This window comes from Blennius ocellaris (genome assembly GCF_963422515.1).
Source record: "Blennius ocellaris genome assembly, chromosome: 15".
NCBI lineage: Eukaryota > Metazoa > Chordata > Actinopteri > Blenniiformes > Blenniidae > Blennius > Blennius ocellaris.
Window position 1 is genome coordinate 9,762,089 of NC_137664.1, and position 26,901 is coordinate 9,788,989.

At 39.9% G+C, this 26,901-nt stretch overlaps 1 protein-coding gene across 2 annotated transcripts in view; it reads left to right on the top strand.

Annotated features, from left to right (window-relative positions):
• unc5cb (unc-5 netrin receptor Cb) overlaps positions 1-26,901 on the top strand; it is a 115,324-nt gene that overhangs the window by 55,145 nt on the left and 33,278 nt on the right. For both annotated transcript variants that reach the window (XM_080510673.1, XM_080510674.1), the window contains exons 2-4: positions 5,200-5,430; positions 15,089-15,232; positions 20,877-20,980. In XM_080510673.1, the coding sequence (XP_080366799.1) occupies positions 5,200-5,430; positions 15,089-15,232; positions 20,877-20,980 (479 nt within the window). The remainder of the gene's footprint in view (positions 1-5,199; positions 5,431-15,088; positions 15,233-20,876; positions 20,981-26,901) is intronic.

Sequence of the window (26,901 nt, forward strand, 5' to 3'; positions counted from 1 at the left end):
ATCTTCTTCTCAATCTCTAGCAGGATTGTATATATGAACGATGGGGAAAGAAAAGCGCGAGGGAGAAGGCGAGAGCGAGAGGAATGAGGAGAGGGCAAAGAGGACGAATAGGAATAAAACAGGAATGAAGAGCGAGACGATTTATACCACTGTTCAGCCTTGTTCATGCTTGACTCGGCCCTGATGGAAAGGAAACATTGGTCCCACTGATACAGTTCTTTCCTTGGGACAATAAATCTGCTTGAGTACAGATAAACTAGAGACAGCTTATCTTGGAAAGTGATGTCAGAGCCCAGCATTCAAAAGCTGTTATCGCTTGCATTCACATACAATATATGATACAGGAAATACAATCTTGCAAATATTCAGCATAGGTAGCCATTCCAGGAATACAATACTATTTATACCTATAGCAGACAGGCAGTAAATAATAGGTCACGTATTGGTATCGCATGTCGTCTTGCCACTATTAAAGTGTGTAAAGATTAACAGACAGATTTTAATGGTTAAGCCTGTTGCTTATAGGTTTTTACTGCACCTTCAGTGATGCACACACATTAGTAAACCTCACTGAATATAAAAACTTCAATGTTTCTGACACATTGTACATCACAGTGTTCAACAAGTCTACAGATGTGTTCTGAGTCATAAACAATTATTGAGTGATAACACTGAAATGTATACTATCTCGTATCAGCATTTAAAAACTGATAAAGCATTTTTGTATAGTTTATGTTTCAAGTGAGAAAAATCACAGCCTGGATAGTCACTAGTTGTCTAATATACAGAAGATTTGTTGTCTGGAAGTTTCACTGTTCTTATCACAACAGACTTCATTCAATTGTCTAAAGCAAGATTCTGCAACCTGAAGCAGTAGAGCCATGTGTGGCTCCTCAGCCCCTCTGTGGTTGCTCCATGAAACTTTCCCAAAATTCTGCCTAAAAGGATATCGAATTTCTATTTTCTTTGTGCACAGGGCTCGTTTTCCAAATGAGTCTCATCTGCCACCTAAAAAATGATTTTAAAAAGTTCAACAAGGTAAAATGTGTCAAATCACTAAAAGTGGCTTTATTGAGTAAAACTGTTAAACTTGCTAAAACTGGATAAAATGGTGAAAATTACCAGATAAGGCAATAGGGATCTAACAGCCAAAATGGTTAAAATGACAAGAAACAACTTGAAAGGGGAACACAAGCCATGATATCCACCACAATTTCTGTAGCAGCTGAGTAAATACAGCATACTACAAAGGCTAAAAATCTCTAAAACAAAGAATAATCTTAGAATGTGTTAAGAAACTGCATGATTGCAATTTAAGCCATAGGTTTTTTTGTATTGCAAAACTATACATTCAAATGAAACGGCTCCTGTAATGATGAAGGTTGCAGACTCGCGTCTAAATGTTGATCAACAAGTGATACAAGCCTATTGATTGTTTATTGAGGAGTAAAAGTTCTCCTGAAAACTTTTCAAATATAATATGTTTGGACTGTGCTGGATTATTCTTCATACGGCGAGTTGCTGCTCAATTCTTGTGGAAAGTCACGTTGTAAGCCAACCATTATGTTTCTGAGACTCAGAGAAGTGATGGTCACCCAGACAACTTCGAAGACAAACACTGTCAGTTGAAACTTGTAGCTGAAATGAGGAGCTAAGGAAAGTTCGGCTAATTGGACAGGTCATTCTGGGTTTGCCACATAGCAAACAGACTGACGTTCTGGAGGGATCACTGTCTAACCTCATGTGTTTGATTTGAATTTCTCTGCGTTGTGCCTCTGGTGTGGGAGTTTTCACACGTTCTCTATCTATTAGTATATGGATTTATGTAACATGTCTTTATTTTGCTCAAGACTTGCCTCGTTCTGCACGTGTTGTTTCAAAAACTTGGTATGTGTTTTTTCTCAAGGACATTGTTTTAATATGTGCCGTGTTAATAGCCTGGTGTGACTTTAATTCGCTCATGTCCAAATTGTAATCATCACTTAATATTACTCCACTCCCACAGCTTTTGGAGTAGGCTCAAGCCAAGAGGAGCTGTTTGCCAAGACCCTCTCTTACCTCGCCTCACTCCTACGATCTGAGCTCGGAATAATTTGAATATCTCTCCCTTCTTTAAATTGCTTTGTTTTGCCCGATAAGGTCACTGACTATGGGTGATTGAAAATTCGATCCATCCAATAACCTTAGTTTGAGGGCTTATTTTGCTGCTCATTTATCGCCCCAACTTTCTGAAGCTGGTATGTGGAAGTGATAGAAAATTCAACTAATATTCAATTTGAGTCTTAAAATATTCACTCATAAGACTTACAATATAAATTAGGAAAACTCACCCCAATTACACAGCAAAATACAATTTGAATAAAAGTGCTGCAAGGACATATTTCATTAAATTTTAAACACTCAATATGGAGGCAATTTAGAAATTTTCTGATTAAAATCAAGCTACAGAATTATAAATGCTTGGAAAAATACATACTGCATATCAAACAAGTGAAGGCATGCCATATTAATGTTGTTGTTAAAAAGGGAAATGCCACTACAAAAGAGAGACAAATTTCATAATGCATATTTGATCTGTGGAGGTTTGGCAATATGTTCTGCACTTGTTCAGAATTAGGCTTTTGTTTGTACAGTCTGTGGCTGTGAGGATTCACAAAGATTGCATCAACATGGCAATAACTAAGCTATTTCATCGTGAACTGCCTTCTTGTTGCATACAAATGGTGGCAATGGGAGGGAGAGCCACAAAATAAAAGTAGAGTTTCTCTTTGAGCTTCTTGTTGCTCTCAGTATTCTCTTCACCAGGGAGCAAAGAAGGAGGTGCTGGGTGTGTGTGTGTGTGTGTGTGTGTGTGTGTGTGTGTGTGTGCGTGTGCGTGTGCGTGTGCGTGTGCGTGTGCGTGTGCGTGTGTGTGTGTGTGTGTGTGGAGGGGAAGCAGCGTGATTGGTAAGAGTTGGGGTCTTTTCATTTTGCCATGTGGTTTTCTTTTTTCATTTCTGGGCTGATTTTTCACTGGAGGGCTAGTTTCATTCACTTGAATTTATTATTTCTTGCACTGAGGAAGTTGATGAATTCGAATATCTGAGTGAGTTTATGTGTGCCTCTGTGCACATTAATGCTTGTGCAAGTGTGTGTGTGTATGTGTGTGAGAGCAGATGAGACACGCGTCTCCCTGTGTGTTAGGGAGCCATGCTTTCATTGCTGTTTCAGATCTCTCTGCCTCACAGTTCGACAGAGCGACTGAGCCAGGAGGGAAAGAGAGAGAGATGGAGAGAAAGAGAGGGAGAGAGAGAGAGTGATGGAGAGATAATGGGAATGGAGGGTGAAAGAAGGCTAACACAATCTTTAATGAGTTTCCTTGGCTCTCTTTGCCTGTTTCTGGGTCAGGGTCCCCTGGCTGAGGATGTGGGTGGACTGTGGACTATGGAGCAGAAAAGACCAGACTAAGCCAAGGTCTGCTGAGATAGACTTCTACATCAGAGTCATCACCTACATAAATAGGAAGTAGAGGAAAGGCTCGACAATCTCATAAAGTTGTTTCTTGTTTAGACTGCAACCGATGAAAGTTGGTCAAAACAGCCATTGCTCAGGTTCCAACATTTTACTGCTCCCACACAAACTGTAAAGGAGGCGGCGTTTCTGACAAGGTCAGAGGTCACCGAAAGCTTTACTGCCTCCACAGAATTAGCTTTGGATTATGAGAAATGAGAAAGAGAGAAACTATTTGAAATTTAATTTTCTTCAGAACAACAATCGAGGACTCACCGACGTACCACAAAAGCATTCGTCACCATCGTGATAACAGCGCGCTCACAGACCTGCACTCCTGTTGTGGTGATGAAGGCTTTGGTCATTTTCTGATTGGCTCATCCTGCTCTTTCATTTCCCAGCAATCAGCTTCAATCTGTGGCAGGTATGGGGCAAGAGATAACATTAGAGAGACATCGCTGGGAGATATCTGCTCAGCCGAGACATTATTTAGTGCTCCCAAAGCATCTAGGAGGCAACCTCTGTCAGACAACAAGGCTCCAGTGTGTCCACGCAGGACAGAGACGTGACCAGAGAGAACGACATGGAAGAATTACTGATGGGCTGATAAACTCTTCTGTTATCTGAACAGTCTGCCTGCCTGTTTCTGTCCTCTTGTGCTATGTTTCTCCTCGTTCGCCCAACTCTATTTCGATGTCTCAATCTATGTCTGTCTGGCTGAGTTACCCTTACTGTCTCTCTATGCCCCCCCCAATCACCTTCTGTTTCCCCACTGTAGCTCTGTCTCTATTACTCTGCCTTCTTTCTTTCACACTTGTGAATAATTGATGTCTACCGGTTCGATGGTAAGAATAGAACAGTTCTGGAGGTGACAAATGGGGTGGCGAATAGGCTTCATCCTCCCTTCTTCAAAGAGTTGGAAAGTTAGCTGTGCTCGCTTGTGGGCGTGTGGGCCCATATATTTGTGCCAATGCGAGCATTTGTTCATGTTTGTGTGCGCTCGTACACATGCAGTTGTGTGTATGTGATTTAAGACAGTGAGATGAAAGAGAGTTGTAATTACAGGGAAGCGTATCTGTCTACTGCAGAAGTATCCGAGGAATGGCACAAACTGGGCCAAAAGCCTGAGGTCATTAGATGTGCTGCTTGTGTGTGTGTGCGTGTGTGTGTGTGTGTGCTTGTGTGTGTGCGTGTGCGTGTGAGAGAAAGAGTGACGAAGAGAAAGAGAGTGCACAAGAGAAAATGGGAGACACAGCTAGATCAGCTTATAACTTCAGTTCCTCAGAGTCAACCTCTGAACTCTGCTTCTCATTATTGGCTGTGCCTAGCTCATTTCTCAGCAGTAGCTGACTGTGGTTAGAACAGGCAAAGGCCAGTTTCTGTAAATCCATGCAGCCTTATTGCCTGAGAGGAATCCCAGAATTTCCTGCTTTCTAAAATACTCTTGTGTAAACATTCCAAAATATCAAATGATAGGGATTTTGCTGTGTGCTCTGCGAATGGATAATCCCATGCAAAGACTGTGGTTATAATACTGTCTCATTGTCTCTTGTCTGTTTTTTCCTTCTCCAACCCATCCTTTTTCTTTCTTTTTTTCCTCGGGCTTTCTGCCTCTGTTCTCAATTACTTCCTCTCTTTATCTTTCCTTTCGACTGTTTTTCTGTCTCTCCCTCCTTTCATGCCATCTTCCGGCCATTTCTGTCTCTATAGTTGACGATGACTTCATCGGTCTCGGTGAGTTGCCGGAAACCTTCCCTTCGGACCCTCCGGAGCCACTGCCTGTGTTTCTGATGGAGCCAGAGGAGGCCTACATCGTCAAGAACAAGCCAGTCAACCTCTATTGCAAAGCCACACCTGCAACCCAGATCTACTTCAAGTGCAACAGCGAGTGGGTTCACCAGAAGGAACACACTGTGGAGGAGAGGGTGGATGAAAACTCTGGTAAGTACATCTACACACAAACACACTCTTTAAATGAAGTCCACTATTCTATAATATTCTATTATTGGAGACAATAAAACATGCATCCATCCTTTGCACTTCTTCACCCAGTTTCATCCAGCTCGAGATAATGGCAGCTGACTATGTGACTAAGGGCATGATTATCTAAAATATGCTTAAAAACTGATCATGAATGCACCATATTATCTTTTGCATACTTTACATCTACCAGTGCTTCAGGGTGCATGTAACTTTTGTAGTTTAGATTTTTTAATCAGAAAACAAAGATCACTTTACATTTTAGCCTCATCCCTTTCAAAACCAGTAATACTTTATTGTATTATGAGATGGTTCCCTGACACCAATCTACTCTGGTCTCACTGAAACTAGTTGAATAAATTGCAGCTACTTCTACTGAAAAACTGAAGTTACCGTATTGTTTGTAATTTGACCTCTTTACAAAATTGTCCTGCAGGCCAGATTGGATCCCCAGGGGGACTAGTTTTGTCCCGCTGCCTTTATGTTTGGCACATCTGATTTAAAGCGTATTATTTTTGACCTGATAGAAATTTTTTTTATAATTAACGACAAACTTCATTCCAAACCTTCCTTTATCAAATTTATTTGAAATGATTGCGACAATTATTAACTTATGTTTACGGAAATGAAATTGCTTCACACTCATGTCAAATGTTAAGTTTGAATAGAACATTTTTATAAAATAAAAAATGATACAACACTTTCCAACTTGGCATATTTTTGGCTTGTCAGCACAAAGGTGTCAGATTTATAGTATCATCATCCTTTTTGCAACTATCTGTGTAGTCACACATGCTGAGAAACTTTACAAGCCACTTTATTTGATGAAGTAATGGCGTTACCTTATCCACATGAAAGTCTCGACGAACAGGGTTTCAATGAGGACAACTTTCCTTTCATGTGGCACATGCACACTACCATTTCTATGGTCTGTGTGTGTGTGTGTGTGTGTGTGTGTGTGTGTGTGTGTGTGTGTGTGTGTGTGTGTGTGTGTGTGTGTGTGTGTGTGTGTGTGTGTGTGTGTGTGTGTGTGTGTGTGTGTGTGTGTGTGTGTGTGTGTGTGTGTGTGTGTGTGTGTGTGGGTGTGGGTGTACATGTTTGTGGGCATCTCAGGGAAGGGAAGGTAGAGAAGCTCCAGCAGGGTTGTTTTTTACAGAATTCAGCCCCCGAAGGCACCAGAGCCATTACACACAACAGCCCAACACTGATTGGCTACATTCAGTTGCTGTATTGGAAATTGAGTTCTTTCTGTCGCCCACAGGTACCAATCACATCGCATTTACCCTTTTCATTCCACTGTTTTGCCACACACATGTCTGCAGGCTCACTCGGATACACACTGACAGCTGCTCCTTTCCCATAAATGCGAATGTTAGAGCTCAAAAAGACACACACACACACACACACACACACACACACACACACACACACACACACACACACACACACACACACACACACACACACACACACACACACACACACACACATGCCTTACAAGTATCAGAAAGCAAGTTTTACGTGAAGTATTTGATTTGAAAAAAAAAAACAACAACCCAAAAACCCAATGCCCATTGAGTGCTGTTTTGCTGAAGTATATACATAAAATATATAGATGATCACACACACACACACACACACACACACACACACACACACCACACACACACACACACACACACACACACACACACACACACACACACACACACACACACACACACACACACACACACACACACACACACACACACACACACACACACACACACACACACACAGAGTGTTGCACTGGTACAAGACACAAAAGCAGATACACAGATGCAAAAAGTGTTACAGTCAGCACGGATATAAAAGATGCGCTGAGGACCTGAATTCCAACCTGAAATCCTTTCATTTTGACCCGGTGTACTTTAGGAAGAATACACTCATCTGAGCATGTGTTTCATAGTTATGATTATGACAAAGAAAAAGGTTAAGATAGCGTGCCTCTTCGCCTTTATGTCGGGAGGTTTTGTGCTAAAAGCATCAACATGAAAAACAACCCACACATCATACACACACCCACTCTACGTAGTCATATCCACAGGCTATTTACTGCAGAGATATTCATTCATTTATGCTCTTGCTCCCCACACAAACACTCACAACTCCATGAGAGCCCAGTGAATATGTGTAGCCTCTCTCGGCCCACTCCATTGCTCTCTGATTTCCCCAGATTGACAGAAAAGGCACACCGAAAGAAACTCGCCAGCCTGGTCAATACCACTGATAGCGTAGCCCGAAGAAATTGGATCCCTCCCCTTTCTATCTACACTATCCTCCTTTTCTTTTTCTCTTGTTTTCTCTGTGTCTTGCTGTCTTGTTGGCAAGAGCCTATGATCGACTGCAAATAAGACAGAAAGAGAGATTTGTACTGTAGACCATGCAAAAAACAAAACACTAAATTCCAGATATACATTTAGGTATTTGGCAATACTCATCCATCCATCTCCTACAACTTCTTCTCTAATTTAAGCTCAATCCCAGCTGAATCCGGGCTGGGCAGATTCTTTCCAGTTAACCTAAGACAAGAGTACAAAGAGAAAACCCATGCGTACACAGGGATAACGTGTAAGCTTCACACACAAATGCCCCCAACCAGTCATATTTTGTCTTGTATTTTTTATATCCATTTATATTTGTCTTTTCATTGTTATTCAGGTTGTATTCAGCCACTTGGTTCTTTCAAAGAGTTTTGTTTTGAATAAAGATGGATTGGATTGGATGATCTCACTTTGACCTGAGATCACCGTACCACCTGGCAAATCTAGCAACATCTAATGCATCTTTATTTGTTTCACACATTCATAAATCAACGAGTTAGACTGTTCAATTCATGTACACAGGCAGTACGTGTTCATTCTTTTATGCTGATTTTACAGCAACAACCACAGTAAGTTGTTCTAATTTGCACTTTAGACTTGGCTAGCTTTTATACAATTCCTGCAGCAACCGGGATTCAAACCCACATCCCCAATCTCAAGGTCACATGCAGGACTGTCCAAAAAGTTATATGTAGTTCTATCAGGTCAAGAAGACAGCTGATTGACTCCAAAACCATTCTGTGGCAGGAGAGTGGCTCGAGATATACAGAAATGTCTTCAGGTGCTTTATGTCAGTTTTAATATAATCTGATCCCATCCAGGATATTTAGGTTTAATTTAGGTTTTTATTTACTGTAGTTTACAATAATTATTTTTGTGATTTATGTTTGCACTATACATATAGAAATACTGTAGAAGTGTGTGTGTGTGTGTGTGTGTGTGTGTGTGTGTGTGTGTGTGTGTGTGTGTGTGTGTGTGTGTGTGTGTGTGTGTGTGTGTGTGTGTGTGTGTGTGTGTGTGTGTGTGCATACGTGTGTAGAATAATATGGTTTTACCTTGACAGGCTCAAATGTTGTACAATAGCTTTGCCATTACAAAGAAAACTGACTGCAAAGTAAAACAAAACAGCATGTCAAATATAAGTTGCATGTTTGCATCAAAGGGAAAAAAGGAAGCAAGTTCTTTAGAAGTCTAAATGGAAAACACTTGTGCAAAACTGTCAGTGTAAAAGTCCGGGAGCCTCATTTGTGGTTCAATTAAATCAGTCATTTAAAGGAGGGGAAAAAATTGACACATGAGCAAAATCTGTCCTCAATAATGTGTTTACAGTTGCAAAAATGTTGTTGTCTTTGTAAAGAAAGTTAGTTTTCATTCAGTTTACTTTGATTCAATGTTGTACCACCATAAACCATTAACATCTTAAAATGTTGTGAATACTCTTTCAAGGCACAGTATGAACCAAACTACAACAATTTTAGGATTTAAGATGTTTGAATCACGAAAACAACAAACTGTTAAAGGTTCAGTACATGCGTCATCAGTAATTGCAATGCAATCAACAGTATGGGACTCGAATCACTGCAAAATGTTTTTCACGGCATGAAGCAACCCTCCATTAAGCCTGTTGAAAAGATGTTTTACAGGTATATATGTGCTTTTGAAGGTATTTTAATCCTGTGACATGCAGTGAATCATGTGGAGCTGGCAATTTGAAACAAAATACATATGGTACATAAAATGGACTTACACGTACATAAGTGGTTGTCATTGTATTTCATTGTCGGGGGCAGATGATTATTACCTTTGTGCTTTGAACAGTATCCAATTAACACAATCAAATGGCAGGAGCAAAAAAGAACAAAAATAGGCGTTTTATGGATCAAGTGCATAGACTTACAGTATACTGCATAGGTGGATATGTTAGTTTGTTGTTAAAGTTGAATAATAGAGGTTGTATGTAACTGCAAGCTACTCTGATGTGAACCAAGACCTGATTTGAAAGAAAAAATACACCTAATTACTCAAGTTTATTTAGAAGAATAGTCATTCTGGGCATACATGCATCATGATTATTATCTTATTAAAACACACATTTTAAGAATTGTATTTATTGTACGTTGGATCGGGACAAATTATAATAGTCAAGTGATGTGCAATAACTCTAACAGTTACAAGATGCAGACTTTATATGACAACGTTCCAGATATTCCTTTTAAAAGCTTGTGTTTTATTGGATGGCGACAGCCGTTGACAACAATGGATTGTAATGTGAAAAATATAAGGTCGTTCAGCACGGAGATGTGAATAGTGAACAGTAACAAGACCGTTTTAAAGTTGAGTCATATCCGTCACAGTTCTGATTTGATTTTATATTGTTTTCTGCCCATGTCACCTCGCCCCTGTAGCATTTACTTCTCAATGTTGATGACAGGTAAAAGACTCTCGTGAGCACAAAGTGCATTGATCCAAGTAAATGAGTGGCAAATTAATTATAGCCCTGTGCTGCTCATGTAATACACTGGTGACGGCTTGTCACTGTTTCTCAGATATTAGTTCGAAGATGAAACAGAAGTAATCTAAATCTGGCCAGATAATCAGAGCGTTTAGCCTCCTTTTTCCTCCAGCTTTTCTTCAGTGACCAGTGTTCCTTCTGCTGCCTGACTGAGCTAATCAATAATCTCACCCTGTGACAACACCGAGGAACTAGACCAGGGTAATAACCGTATTAATAATGAATCATCTCAAATGAAGCGCTCTACTTCAGCCAGATATTAATGGGACGTATTATAGAATAATTTCAGTGGCTAATAGCCACATCGGCAGGCGTGAAGTTGCCCCTCATCACTGGACCCTGATGTGATTCACAGTTGCTTTTCCCCTCCTGATTGCAAATTGAGGGGTCTGTTTTGTTTTTCTGTCATCATTGTAATGCTATACCACGTACCAGAAGCTGAGCAAACACATGAAGTCACTGGATGAGGTCAGCGTTCTCAGTTTAGAGCTCTGCTCCTTTAGCCGTGATCCGTCTGATGTTTTTGAAGTGTGAATTTAATCCGGGTTCAGGAAAAGCAATGAGGTCACGAATGACTCTTAAAGTCAACTGGCAGCCGTCATCTTTAGTTTGTCTTACACTACCGATACAATCTGGCAATATCAAATAATACACGTCAATGTTTGTATGTGTTTTTCTCTGCAGCAATGAAAGGAGAAAAAGAAAACTGACCGATTCTGTTGCAAATTCCAGACCTTTTGAGAATCACAAGACTCTACTTATTGTTTCCCCTATTGATTTCCCCCATGCTTTTCAGTGCGTGATCTTTTTTTTCCACCAACTTCACATCCATCCTTGACATTTTCAATCTAGCAAAACACCGTTCTCAGGGAAACACATTGGCAGACAGTTCAGAAAACCACAGGAACACCCGCCCCAACTCACACATGCATGTGGAAGCACACACGCATGCAGAAGCAAATGGTGACACAACAGACGCGCGGCTGTTCCCCTGCCTGTCGGCTCACACAGTGTAAATTTTACATGAGGGCTAAGCTGGTGTGTGGGATGTCACTGCGCTTGGTGTGTGTGTGTGTCTGTGTGTGTGTGTACCAGAACAAGGAGGCTGTGTGAATCCAGTGAACCTGAAATAAAAAGGCATGTTAGTTTTTCAAACCTCCATTTCCATTGTCTTCCAGTCAAGCAGAACTTCAGATAGCTGCCATTTAAACATGCTTGAGTCGTTGAGAAGATTATGAATCTTTGCTTTATGCATAGTTGTCTTGAGATGCAGAATAAATATGAATATTCACCCGAGATACTTCCAGTCATGTATACATGATTGGCTTTATTGTGGATCATCTATTAGTACATTTTCAGCCATAAGTAGCAGCAATGATCTTTTTTTTTCTTTTTACCTGATATAAAATGTTTTCAGATGATATTTTTGGTAAAGCTGCATAAGAAAGATAAATACATGAAAAATCAAGTGTTATCACTTTACATCACATGTTCGCCTATGTCATTGGTAGAACTGCTATATCAAGTCATAACAGGTCACACAAGGTGTATCCACTCATATCTGGCAATACTCTCTCGAAATATACTTTATCCAGCACATGCCACTCCCCTTCTAGATTATTAACCAAGATTTAACAATATGCCCCAAATTATCATGTCATCTCTCTTTGTTGAGTTGGCACTGAATCAATCATTAATAGAACGGATTTCAGACAAAGGATAGATAACAGATTGAGCACACATTGGCGCTCAGAGTGAATATGTATGACACAATTTCAAGGCATTACATAATAATAATAATGTTGTCACACTGACAACACACAGCATCTCTGAGGTGAACTTGTGCACACTTGCATATAAAGTTCAAAATTCAAACATTTTCATTTGGATGCTTTGCACATCAGCATCATCATGAAAACACAGCCGCACCTTGTCATTTACAATAATCTGGAAATTTGACGAGAACAATCTGAGCTACAGTCAGTGCTTGCTACTACTACCTACTGAATTCATTTTGCTGTATTTTCTGCTCCGCCCCCAAAACCTGGAAGCTCGCTATTGTTGACCATAAGCTACTTCATTAGAACAACCAGGACTGCTTGAGTTTGGTCAAGATGACTTTGTCCTAAGTTTGCTTGGTGGTTACCTATCAGTGTTTGCACTGGTAGATAACACTACACCTGCTTTTAGACAAGCTCTATTTAGACTAACAGTTTTGGCCTTTTGACAGCACAGCCATTAATCATTAATTCCACAAATGTCCCCTGTTTGAATTAGCATGCACTCTGTTCAGCTCTTTTAATTTGTGTCTCATCAAGAGACACCAGGCTCGCCATTCTTTTGGAATTAGCCGATAATGATGTGTGCTGAGGGAAGGGAAAAAGATGTAGCCAAAAAAAAAAACCCAAACAAACACCCACATAAAGCAACAAAATCTTTATGAAACAAACATGTTTGAAAACTAACCCCAGCAATGTGTAACATGATATTGATAAACACTCACCAGCCGATTCATTCGGTATACCTGTTCAAATGCTCTTTAACCCATGGAGGCAATCAGCCAATCACATGGCACAAGCTCAGTGTGTTCAGGCATGTAGACATGGTCAAGATGACCTGCTGAAGTTCAAACCGAGCACGGAGGAATGCGAAGGTGATTTGAGTGACTTTGAATGTTGTAGTTTGTGCCAGTTGGGCTGGTCTGAGTGTTTTAGAAACCGCCGATCTTCATCGTTGATTGTCAGGCTTAAAGAAATGCAACAGAAACTCAAATAACCACCCGGTACAGTCATGATATGCAGGAGACCATCTCTGACCAAACATGTTGAATCTTGAAGCTGAGGGGCAACAGTAGCAGAAGGCCATGGTGCCACTCTAAAAACATGGATCAATCCTGCCTTCGAGCTGCTGCTGCTGGTGAGGTGGTGGATATTTTCTTGAAAATGTCTAACACTTTGGGGCTATTAATATCAATTGAGAATTGCTTAAATGCCCTTTTTGAACATGACGACAAGTTCAATGAAGTCAAAAAGCCTCCATAGTCAGCAGATTTCTCTCCAGATTTGCTCTTCTGGAAGGTTGAGGCAGATGAGAGTTACTTGTTCAGCTGACAAATCTGTAGACAACATTGGCAAGTCAGTGTAGACCAAAATCTCTGAAGAACATTTTCAGCACAATCAATATCAAAAATGAAGACGGTTCTGATTGTGAAAGAGGGTCAGAGCCTGCTACCACCAAAGAATGTCTATCGAAATAATCATAAGAACATAGTCATAGTTCATGGAAACTTTTGGGTCTCATGTGTGAATGAGTTGCACGTACATAAGGCAAAACAAACCTGGGTATCAATTTGTCTCAACATGAAAAAAATGTTGAAAGTTGACTTCAAGACACTTTACAAACAATTTGTGTTTATACATATTTATATTCTGGTGTGTCCAACTTGGTTATCTTGTTGCTACAAATGTAACAAGCTCCATGTTTTTATCATTCAGGGAGAAAACAGCTATACTTTTGATGCATCACCCAAACTAAGAAAATCAACAGCTGCATGGCACTGTAATTGATAGTTTGTAAAAGTGATGACAGGTTATGGGTTTTTTGGCATTCAAACAACACGGTTGTAATGGCACGGTCTGGGCTCTGGTAACGTAATGGTCCACTGGATGTTTCCCTCGGCACACAAAAGGCCTTTGAGTTGCAACTGGCAGTATTTGAATGTCCATAGTCCACTTGTTGCACATCATTGCTGGCCAGGTACATGAGCACGACAGTTCCAGGAAAATGACATCGACTTGACGTTTTTCCAGTGGGCCACACAACCCCCGTATTATTACCTCCCCCCACCTAATATGGAAGGACTTTATGGATGAGGCTGCATGTGACATTCACAGCAGGGATGTTCTTTTAAAAAATCCAGCACTACTGAATATGTGTTTCCAGTGTGACTCCATTTGAAATTCAGGTATCTGCAGAGGCTCACAGCATCTACCTGCAACTTTATAAATACTACAAAATCAATACATATGTAATCATCCATGGTGCACCTTTGAGTTTAGACACACACGACTTACAGTGATGCAGAATGTGGATGCAATCTGCCTCATAATAGTATTTGCCATTCATTTATTCATATATTCTTTCATTCACCAAATTTCCTTGGGAATATCTCTTCCAGTACAAAAAAGAAAATTAGGTGGATTGAGAGAAAAAGTAAAGGTATTTCACAGGCATGATCCATAACTTCACTGTCACACCATTTAAGACTGATATGTGCATAAACAATGTAGATACTCTCCCACATAAACGTATGCTTCTATGCACAAATATATATATATATATGCACACTCTGTGGTAACAGAATAAGTTTAATCTGCTCTAAAGGGGCTGCTGTGGGTAGAGGCATTTGTTTTGGGGATGATTTGTTTGTTTGGGTCCTGGCACCCAGATGAGCAGTAATCAGAGGAGTTAGCAAACAGGATTGTGTTAGCCATGACGCATAGAATCCTCCCTCCCAGGGCCCAGACCCAAACGGCTCAGTGCTCTGGCTTTCCAATCCGGCCAGCCTGTCACAAATACACACTGTGTGAGGTTAGTGTATGTGATGTCCACTAATCTTTCTCAGCTTCCCTCATTTGCGCTTCTTCTCAATCTGCCTGTTATTTGAAGGTGGAACTGATGCAAGTCTTTGGACTTCACTTTTTTCTAAACAGCTCTTTCTGTAACCCGTCTTTCCTCGCAGGCCTGGTGGTGAGAGAGGCGAGCATCGAGATCACTCGGCAGCAGGTGGAGGAGCTGTTTGGGCCGGAGGACTTTTGGTGTCAGTGTGTGGCCTGGAGCTCCGCTGGGACCACCAAGAGCCGCAAAGCCCATGTTCGAATCGCCTGTGAGTATTCTCCTTTTCTTTCATCCTCCTCTCCGTGGACCATCATTCAGTCGTTATCATCTCTCTCATCTCTGTATCCTTCTCCAAACAAAACCTTGTGGCTGCCAAGAAAATGCATCTCACAGACAGACTTGTGTATCGTCGCAGATTCTGGAGATAGTGGAAGTGAAAAAAAAGAGGTTTTACTAACATGGGACTCAAGTGTCTCTTTGAACTTGAGTTGGGGAAAAAGGCTGTAGAATCTGAAATGGCCTGGTTGTGTACAGTATAAACCTACATAAGAGCCACAGAGGAAGGAAGAGAGCTGCAGCAGTGTATACACAGTTGAGAGCCTATGGTGCATGTTTATGCCAACGTTCCTTTTTTTTTTTTTCCTGCGTAGTCCTCATTTGTTCTCCGCCTATGTTTGTCCTTCTACTGAACAACACAACACAATTGTTTCCAAGTAATGAGAAACACTCTGTGCTGGCTCTAAAGTTTGGTCTCATTTTTAACTGTTCCCCAAAGAGTGTGCCTGTGAAAATCTGAAAAGTAATGAAACCCCCAAAGACATGATGCGGAAAGCGGAATTGTTTAAGTTCTAATGTGTGACATCAAGGCAGCATTTTCACAGAATAACACCTGTTACATAATACAATAGCTCACGTGTTGTTTGTCAAAATTCTACCTGGAGGGACGTTTTTATAGTAGCAAGATTGTTTCACTTCCAACTCCTGTCAGCTCATTTATTGCTGTGACTGACAAGTCCTGCCTAAACTTCACTGTTTACGTTTTGACTTGTGGCACATGGGGAAATTTGGAACACCCACTTGCTATGTGTATACTACACTTTGTCAAACGCATTGTTTTTACTGCTGGAAAGGGCTTTTATTAAATGCCACTCATGTTGTGATGCTCTCTTTTCTGTGGCAGATGGTGCAGTTCATACTCAATATCTACTGTTTTCACTTGACCTACTTTGTTCAAAGAGACCTTCGTAATAATATATTTATCCCTCAGTTATTCACCTTAATTTCTTCTTGCATCTTTATATCTTTAGATCACCCGTATCAAGCCCCCTTCTGACTTTTTCTAACCTCGATTTGCGGCACAATTTTTTTCTTTCCCTGAATTCAGTGTATACCCTTCATTTCAAACACCAGCAGCTCGTCTTATTACTGTTTCTATTCTACTAGCCTCGTGAATCAGAACTATGCCTCTCCGTCTCCCACCGAGCCCACTCCCGCTGCTCCACCTCCTATAATCACCCGTGATGAGCAGCCTGCCAGCACTAACCTATCCCTCAAATCACAATGGACCCCTCTTCCCCTCCCATTAGCTTCTGCTGAATGGATTAGCTCCTCTACTGGGCTTTCTCTCTAGGCAAGCTTCTTGTCAGAGCCAGACTCGATCCCGTTAGGCTAATGGAAGCTGGGGTTGTTTTCCTCCCCTCTCCCATCATCTAAACATATACAGTTTAATCAGCCGATGAGTCACAGCCAGCTCTGACGAGTTAAGAGGTTGCCGTGTTGAAGAAGGAGCTTTCAGACTTGCAAATAAATAAATAAATAAATAAATAAAGAATCTGCTGTGGCTGAAAGTATTGTAAAAGCCTGCTGTGGAGCAAGGGACAATGTGTAAAATCAATTTGACTGCCTTTCCTTCATGTAACCTCCACAAAGCTGTTGTAATTGTCCTCTTTTTCTTTGGAGGGGAGCACTGATTAATTAAAAAAGAGGTTATAAACATGTGTTCACACCATCAAATAAATACATTAATTAAATAGAATTGTCTTTAAGATCTGGTAGAAGGTAATCGCCACAGCGAGAGCTATAAATTGACAGTGGCCTTGTGGTTTTACAATGTGCGCAAACCTTTCATTGTATCACTGGTAACTTTACCAAAAGTTAAAACTCTTACTGTTCATTGTCATTCCTAATCTGAGTTTGCACCAGTAGTTAATTATTTATGAAGCGAGGAGGGTGAGGTCGGCGTAATTTCACATAATAAGCATCCCAGCACGTACACTCAAGGTAATGGTTGTCACATGTGTGTCTTTTCTGCGGGCTTGTGAGGTTGGAAGTGTGAGTGCTTCGGGCAGAGAACGGTGTGACTCCCACAGGAATGTCTACTCAGCTGGTCCCACACCCTTCAGCTCACCGCAGCACCGCTCAGGACTGCCAGAACTGGAGAAAGGAGACGCTCCGGTCAGGAGGCGTATTTTAAACCCGCATCCAAACAATATGAAGTGTAAAATAATCATTGCATGCTTTTACCGTTGTCAACCAGAATAATGCCAAAGGTTGGCAAATGAAGGTGAAATAATAATGTGAACACTGGATGTTACGTTTTAATTTAAAAAGCTGTAGAAGACGCACTCCGAGAAGTATGAGTAATGAAAACATTAATATTTTATATAAACTCACAAACATTAGCCTTTGTTGTAATACTAATAGTGGGATTCAGTCTATTAAGGGGATTTTATGGTCTGTACGATAATGTCCTTTCCTGGTGGTTGTTGTGCAGCTCAGCTGTGGGTTGACATTTAAGATAGAAATGAGAAAAGATGCCTGTGGGTTTTTGACATGAAGGAATAGACAATCTCCCATTTAATTTTAGCCGACAGCCAAACAACTTAAATCTGAATGTACATACAATGCAACACTTCTTTCCTCCATTGTTGTAAAGTATCAAGGAACCAACCCAGAACCGACCCTGACATATGACTTACCCAGTGCTTAGACTACAAAACCACTGAGTCCATTAGCCGAAACACTTTAAATAAATTCTCATAGATATGAACTCGTTAGTTTTTTTTCGCTGGTACTTTTTCCTTGATAAACTCTTTGTTACATCGTGAAACACATTGGGTATTATTTCTAACAAGTGGCTGCGAGGCTTTGTGGTTCTTTTCAGCTTGCTGAAATATATTCTGAGATACTGCACACTGGGAATCTAAACCAATGGAAAAATCAAATTACGTTTATTGAATTTGACTGCAGCACATATGCAGTAAATCAAAAACTGTATCAGAGAGTAAGAGAATGTGTGTGTATGAAAAGCCTCCCCACCTGTCACAGTGTGACTGCATACTCTTTTATCTTTTAGAGGAAATTTGAACAAGGATCTGTCGTTGCATTGTCATTCTGTGATACCATATGATATCAACAGGAGAAGTACGTGGACAGTTTTTAAACAACAGCAACTTCATGCTGGATATTTACTTTCCTTCTGCTTCTTGTTTTGTCTTTTCAGGATTTTTATTTTTTGTCTCATTCACCTTATTTATTATTTTCACACTTTTCAATTCCTTCTCCCCTGTCATTTTTTTCTGTCCTCTCCATCTTTCTGTCTTTGTCTTTTTCTTTTTTATCCTTTCATTTCTTTCCCTCTCACTCTCTCTCTCTCTCTCTCTCTCTCTCTCTCTCTCTCTCTCTCTCTTTCTTTCTTTCTTTCTTTCTTTCTTTCTTTCTTTGTCTCAGCAAAACCAAACACTTGGGATCAACTGCTATAAACCTCAGTTGAAGAATATGCCCCTGCAGTCATTCGTTCCTTTAATTTCATACCAGACTCTTACAGAAATTGCTTTCAATTCAACACTCAGCCTTTCAGATTTTATAATGCACTAAAATTTGTGGAATTATAGCATATTCCCCTGAAGACATGCATACTCTCAGGTTGAAAAAGGACAATGGCTCTTATTGAATTTGTTATTTTAAAGTTAATTTTTTTTCATTTGGAAAAGATAAAAAATAAGGCTTCAGGTATTCAGTAATGCCTCCGGATCTAGCATGATCATACATTTTGTCATAGGAAGATGATTGAGTTTCACCTTTTGAGGATGCAGAGGAATTTAAACATTTGAACATTAATACTGCAAAATGTCTGTATTTCCATATCATGTTTCCTAATATAATAATTATCATGGGGGAAAAGCAAAAGATTAATCTCAAAATCAATTTTGATTGGTTTTAAGCATTTAAATCACTGGTCAAATGCTGTGCTCATGCTATTACACCCATACAGAATTTCCACAGACTGTGAAGAACATTTCTTTACTTTGATATATAAAGAAACAATATCCTGGTACACAGCACACCCAAGAGTCTTTCGGGTCTTGGAGGATTTATATTGAGTTTGCCTTAAAGTCTGAAGTACAAATTCTGATGTACAATCTGTGTCACTGCTCATCTGATGGTCCTTTTCTTATACTCCCATCTCAAACTCAGATTCAAGATCAATATACTATTGTAGAGCTATCTGACATAATAAATCTCTTCTTTATTCCTCGACAAAATGTCAATACTAGTCCATTACTGTTATTCTTAAGAAGAATAGCCTTATCCTTTACACAGGTTGAGACACTAAATGAGGGTCTTCTCTGGGTTTGTTTTCACAAAAAGAAGCTGATATTTGTTTTTTAACCTTTAATATAAACTTTTTGGTTTGCTACTTTTTTCAGTTATTCATGCCTTTGTGAAGAGGCATGCAATGCGCTAAAAGACTATCCATGCAGATCCCAATGGACTATGGGTGAAAGCAGAGTACATTCTGGACAGTCCATCACAGGACAAACAGGAAAAAAATAGAGATGCAGGCACAGTCATATTCACATCTACAGGCAATTTTAAGTCACCGATGGCGAGCCAATTCATGTTTATGTATGTTGGGGGTGGGGTGACTGAAGTATCTGAAGAACTCGACAAACAAAGTCTGGACTGGATTCAAACCAAGGCCATTCTTGCTATAACGCAACATTGGCGGTCAAAAATAACTAACCCTGTATGAATTTCAGTCGTCATCATCATCATCATCATCATCATCATCATCATCATCATCATCATCATCATCATTATCATAATCATCATCATCATGGAAACATTAGTTAATTTAGATATATGTTTAACAACTATGTAATAAAATGGGATTTATGGCATTCGTCATTACCCTTTCTTCACCATGTCTGTAAATGGACTAAAGAGTGTGCATTTATTTTACAAAGGCTCTTGAAATGCGATCACTCGGGTTTGGAGGATTGATTGTGAATTTGACGCTTCACTGGCTCCAAAGTTCCCAAGTAGCGTTCTCCATTCATTTCTCCTCTCCTTTCATTTTTTCCACCTCCTCTTCTTGTTTATTGTGTGCGATGTCCATCACTCTCGTCTGAGTGTGCAGTATGATGTATGTGTAACGGGCGTCAGGTTCCAGTGTAGCATGACACCTTCAGTAATTCTAACCTGTCGGCTTCCTGATCCCTTCCCAGGCTCACTCCATCAGGCCTCTCAACCTGAATAAATGTGTCATTTTCATAAGAGGGCAAATCATTGTATCTCTTCACATTTCTCCTTTAATCTCATTGTAGACATTTTTCAGAGTTTAAGATAACCCATTAACAGGTACTTTTTTATATAGTATTTATTCAGAAAACTGATGACAATTAATGAAATGTTTTTTTGGCTTTAGAATTAGTTTGACAATTTCTTGATTTCTTACTTCAGCAGAGGAGCAAAAGCTATTTTTTATTTCTGTGATTAGAACACCCAAAACTTGTATGGATTATGAGCAGAATTTCACCTTAAACAAGCCTCAGTTCACCTTAAAGCATCAGTAACATATCAAGACTGCATGCATTAATGTGTTACCGTGTTTTGTCTGTTTCCTACAGACTTGAGAAAGACATTTGACCAGGAACCTCTCGGAAAAGAAGTGTCACTGGAACAGGAAGTGTTGCTTCAATGTCGCCCACCTGAAGGCATTCCTGCTGCTGAGGTAAGCAGATTGAAATGCCATACAGGCATTTCACTGAGCCACCACACACTGTTGTTAAAACTGTTTTCTATATATAAATGGTCCAACACCACTGCACAAAAATGAACGCCCACCAAAATAGTTTTGGAAGTGATAAAAACCCTACTTGTACTTAAACATCACATATATGGAAGTCAGTGTGGATCTATATATTTGACTGTGCTTGCTATTGGCCTCAAGGAGAACCTGCAAGTGTGTGCTTCATCCGCTTTTGCACAGGTTTGGCATTTTCTCTTTTATTGTCTGCTTCACATAGTTGAAAAGTATGTGTTGAGTGGAATTTACTTCAGTTTTCTACATTTCTGTTTTAAAAGTTGTAACAAAGAAAATACTTGATAAATTTGGCATGGCACAGTGCACCAAAAACACAATTTTTCACCACAACCTGAACTATTTAAATGTTTTTTGGAGTAGTTCCTGTTCATCTCTAGAATTTCAAAGAAAGAAATGTGCAATCATCTCCTGGAGGGAAAGAAAACAAGAGTGAAAACAGTTGTGTTGCTTAGCTTCTACAACTACTCTGTCGCCTTCCTGCCACAGTATTGGAGCTTCATTTGAAAAGGCTCAGTCGAGATTGCTGGATCATAAATAGAGGATGAAAGTGTGGTTTGATGTGTTGAAGAAGGGTTGTGTTTTGCTTTTTTTGAGGGGAGGGTGTTGGGACTGAACTCTGTAAAGACTTGTGATTGACCTGGAAAAGCTGAGTTAAGTGAGCGGAACTGCACAGCATTTATCCCTCCTGAAAGTGCTGACAGGCTAAATGGAGGAAAGTTTTGGACCGGCACTCTGCAGAATCTCCTCATACAATCCGGGCTTCATTCTGATAGTGTTTCTATAACAGCCGTACGGTATCGGTGATTCTGCAGTCTGTGTCAATCCTGGATAGGCTCAGTACAGCGATTAAAGATTTAGCGGATGTCCAATCACGGCACATTCATGCTTTGTGAGATAAGCCAATGCTTTCACAATCCAGATGTGTGGTTAACAGTTAATGAGATTTTTTGTTTTTGTTAAAAATATTGGCACAAGTTTCATTAAAGAAGCTATCCAACTCCAAATCAATCTTGTACTCAACAAACCGCAAGATTAATTTCTTTAAATATCACTTCATTTGTCAATTATATAAAAAAAAGGTTTTGTTTTCATTTTTTTTAACCATTGTATGTGCTCAAATCCATACTAACAGCTTATTTAATCACTGACGCTTACCTCATGCCTGCTAATAAAAGCAATGGCATCCATTCACCAGATATTTTTCCCTTTTTTTTTTGAAACCCAAATGCAACCTCAGCAGGAAAAAGCACAAACCAAATGCAGCTTCTTTGTCTTTTCTCACACAAGCTCAGTTGAAAAAAGAAAAAAAAAAACCTTGGAAAAAGCAGATGGCCTAAGTCTGTGGTTACATGTGTATCTGCGGAAATATGTACCAGTCGCTCTGCAGGAAAGATCTGTCATATTTCACCCATCCAAGATGCAAAAATACAGAGAGTTTGAGAGAGGCTGAAGGCAGGAGGAGAGGAGCTGTTACGGGTTGTCAGGGCTGGATTCAGTGGGTTGTTGTCAGACCTCCAGTGGGCTGTCAGTTCACTCTGTGGTTCCTTTACAGGCCTTTGCCCAGTGAGCCAGAGGCTGGTAGACTGTGGCTGAGCCATAAAAAAACCATACTCTTACAGCACTTGTGTTTAATCATGTGGACTTTAAGTGATGGACATTGTGCTATGTGGCAAAGATTTTTTTTTTTTCTTTTTCTTTTTTCTTACGGGGGAGAAGTAGGACACATACGTGCTGGCGGCATTGTCACACGACTGCACCCTCGCAAGCGTGTTCAGTCGTACCAGCAATAACATTTGCATGCTTGTGTGCAATAGCCCACATGAACACATGCTGCTAACATGTCAGCAGAATGCATAAAGGCTTTTTATTCATTTAATTTGCTTGAATAACAGGGATTTCAAATACAGGGCCAATGTATCAACACAGGAAATCAACCGAAAATGTTAAATAGAAATAATGGCTGTTCTGAATTTTTTTGCCCGGCATTTCCTCCCTTTAAGCAAACATAACTTAATAATGTGTCCTAAATGAGTCTTGTAAACATTTATCTTTAGAAGTTTATATTTTGAAAGAACTTGATATTCACTCCAAAACAGAAGCAGCATTTGAATAAGTTGTTTTTAAAAAAGTGTTCATGCAATTACTTTGCTGGTCCGGCTCACTCTCCAGTGAATTTTTCTGTTTGTGGCACCTGAAGTAAAATTAGATTAACACCCCTGTGGAACAATGAGGCTGATCAGCTTGTTGAACAATGTTCACAAACGAGTAAACAGGTGGGACGCTTGTTTTCTTCAGAGTTAGTATAAATACATTATATTAAGAAAAAGTGTCTTTTCATCTGGTACAACAAGGTCATCACAGTGATACAAGTGTTTGCACATTGCAAAGTACAAGAAGCGATTACCAACTTCTATTGTTACTATTCAACCACTACAATATTGCTCCTTTTGTTTGTATGACTTTCTAAGTTATAAAAGCAGAATGAACGTGAGCATTGAGCTTATGTGACTTCAAGGTTTCATTAGGTTTTCACATCAGCTGTCATGAAGAAACTCTTTAAAAAGCTGCTATAAAGCCAAAATAATTCAGCTGTTGAAGACTGAGTAGCAAAAGCACATCTCTCATGTGCACATTTGCACAAGAAGCCCACATTGTGCAGAATCAAAGGAAGTCAATAGTAATTGGTTTTGATCTCAGATTACAAAGTGGCATTGTGCTGTTTGATGTGAGCCAGTATCACTCTTGTGTTGCTTCTTTGTCTTCCCACTTTTCAGATGATTTACATTATAAGATGCCATGATGGTTTACCGTCATAATGACATCCTGGGCTTCCATTTAAGTGGTTTTGAGGTTTCTGCCGACTTTCTGCGGGGGCCGTTGCCCTGCAAACTAAACATTATGCTTAATAGTCTGGATTGTTTCTGTGATGATGCAGCAAGATTTTTTTTATTTTTATTTCTTTTATTTTTTTTACAGAAAAACACGTGAAAGAGTTCCCATCAGACTTTGAGGTTTCGATATTTGAAGTTCAAGCGGACGTACCCTCGCCTTCATTAGTGACCAGTTATTGAGAGTTGATACATAAATTTTCTGAGGTGCAGTGACTCGGCTGCGGAACACACACACTAAGAAAACAAGCTGCAGGAGTTTATTTTGGCTCGCCTCGTGACCATTACCAGTGGAACTTTGGCCTCAGAGAACTGAAATGCAGCGAGTGAGGTTTCTGAAATAGCAAAAGGATTCAGTCATCTGGATGTCTTGTATGGTCTGAATAAATTAGATACTCAACAGGCTCCTCTAAAAGCGATTGTTACACGTTTCCATAGCCATGAATATTTGATATATACTTAATCAAGGGCAGAAGGAAAATGTAACAATAGGGGGTTATTCTGGGATCAAGAAAGAGGGAGCAAAGAAATCTCTCTGTGCACTCTTTCGCTGTTTTGTGGTCCACTGGCTGAGTGCTGCCCACGGTTATAGTCATAAATGTAAAGATGGGGTCTTTCCATCAGCTCAGTGCAAACTCGTCCCTTTAAGTACCTCCATGAAGCGTTTCATCAGCATCTAAAAAGCCCTCCACGCAAGCCTCTTCTCATACTCAAGAATATGTGGCAGACTCATAAAATGGTCAGGAAAAAGAATGCAGCTTTATTGTTTCTTTTCTTCTGCAATGCCCTCCATCTCCATTTCAGAGCGCTTGTCACGGCCCTGAGACAAAAAGCAAGAGTTCAGAGGTGATGCAGCACCGTGAGCCGCTGAGCTTGTTTCCATGGAAGCAGGATTTTAATTCAGGCATCTCCTCAGTCAGCCGGGGTCCTGCCGTGTTATCACGGGTAACGAGTCATTGATGCTCGGCAGGGAAGAGGCCCTGCTGCCATGATTAAGTCCATTGGCTTTACTGAGAAGAAAGCCAAGAAACACAAAGATCTTTACTTCACACCTCCTCATCCAGAGAGGTGTGGAAGAGAAGCCGGCAGAATTTAGAGCAGAACGCAAAGCCATATTTTAGATTTTTGCATAAAAATCTTTGAGCCATTCTTGGGAGAGCTGATTTTGGTATCAACCTCAGATTTAGTTCTCACACTAAGTGCACCGATAACGACGCATGTAATAGAACATTATGGGATGGGGGGAAAAAATTATCAAATGCCTTGACTGGCTTCTCATAGAGATCCATCATCTACTTTCTTCACACATTACGTCGTGCAAATGTCAGTGATTGGTGTTGATTTTGGGCCCACTTGCACTTAACAAGCGATTTGAATTTATGAAGTAAGCGTCAGCGCGTCAGGTCACCTTGTCAAAAAATAGCACAGTGCTTCTCTCCAGTCAAAGTGGTGCCGAGTGGAGTTATGAAGGGTGACAGGAATGATAGAAGTAACAACACTTCAGTGCCCAGTCAAACAGGAAGTGCATTTTCATTATGGTTACCCGAGGGAAAAAAGGTGTCAAGAGGCCAAACCATATCCCTCTGGCAACCGACCAAAAATTGTCCTTCAACCACTCAACTGTCAGTCATTAGATTCCCCATGTAAAGCCTGTGATTTACTCTAATAGCCTCACATTTGTGAGCTTGGTAAGTCAATGCCTTCCCTATTGGTAAAGCCAGTGGGTTTAGTTCACATGGTAAAGTCATGCAGAAGTGGATTTTTTGCACATAAAGTTTGCCAGAACTCCTGTGAGTAATATAAAAGAGCTAAATGTTACTTTATATGGCAACTGATATCGGAAAAAAAACACCCAAAGGGACACTGAAGGCCGGATTTACTGAGATCCTGTGTAACGTGCAAAATTGCATGCTCACACCAATGAAATATGTGCTTTCAATTTCTGTGTGTTTTGCTTGTGATCAAATGAGATTAACACCATAAGTGACATTAAGCACATAGAGGATTATTAAAATGAAGGTTTTGCGGGCATTAGATGCTGTTTACACAAGAACGATCTGCTGGAAACTGTATCGTTCAGCTTTCTGTTTGCTTGGTTTGCAATGGAGGGATTCGTTGGAGTGCTGAGCAAATAAATCTGAATTCGACAAAAATAGAAGATGATAGTTGATTACAACAATTCTGAACTTTGATTAAACATAAGGGCAGTAGATACAGTATCCTTTTTCTATACATTATCCTTTTTCTCTCTTACTGTATGAAAGTATCTTAATTTAAATGTGTATAAGGATGTTGGCGATCACTGTTTTTGTCTATATCTGGATGTCATACCCCAATGTTCTAAATAAAACTTTAAAAAAAAAATAAGGGCAGAAGAAGAGATTCAGAAAGTATGAGCACAGAATGCTGCCAAAGTACCACCAACAAACCTCCATTACAATTGTATTTGACTGATATGCTAAATTTCTCTTTCCGTAAAAGCTTTATTTTAGAGTAAAAACTCTTGAGAACAGAGAAACAAGGCAGCATAAACAGTGTCTGACAATCATGTTGAACGACGGAAAAGTGGAGAGCCCTGTCACCATAAGGAAAAGAGAAGGCTAATAATGGTTGACCAAAAGCACAGTGCAAGAGGAGTAAATACACAGACGTGTTTCTCAAACAGCTGCTAATCGAAGCTCATCATTGGTGTAGTTATATTCAACCATAAAATATAAATGCAGCTTATACACTTTATAACCTAGATGTTTTATTTTCCCACTTCATGCAGCATTTTTCTGACAGATGTGACTTATTAATTTAGTGGAGATGTTAAAAATCTAATTTCTCAAGGAAAATGGGAATCACATAACTTACTGTACTCTGGCATATGTGTTTGAAATGGGAAATACATAACAAATTGAGGCATTTTTCATTTTGGGATGAACTATTTCTTTATCA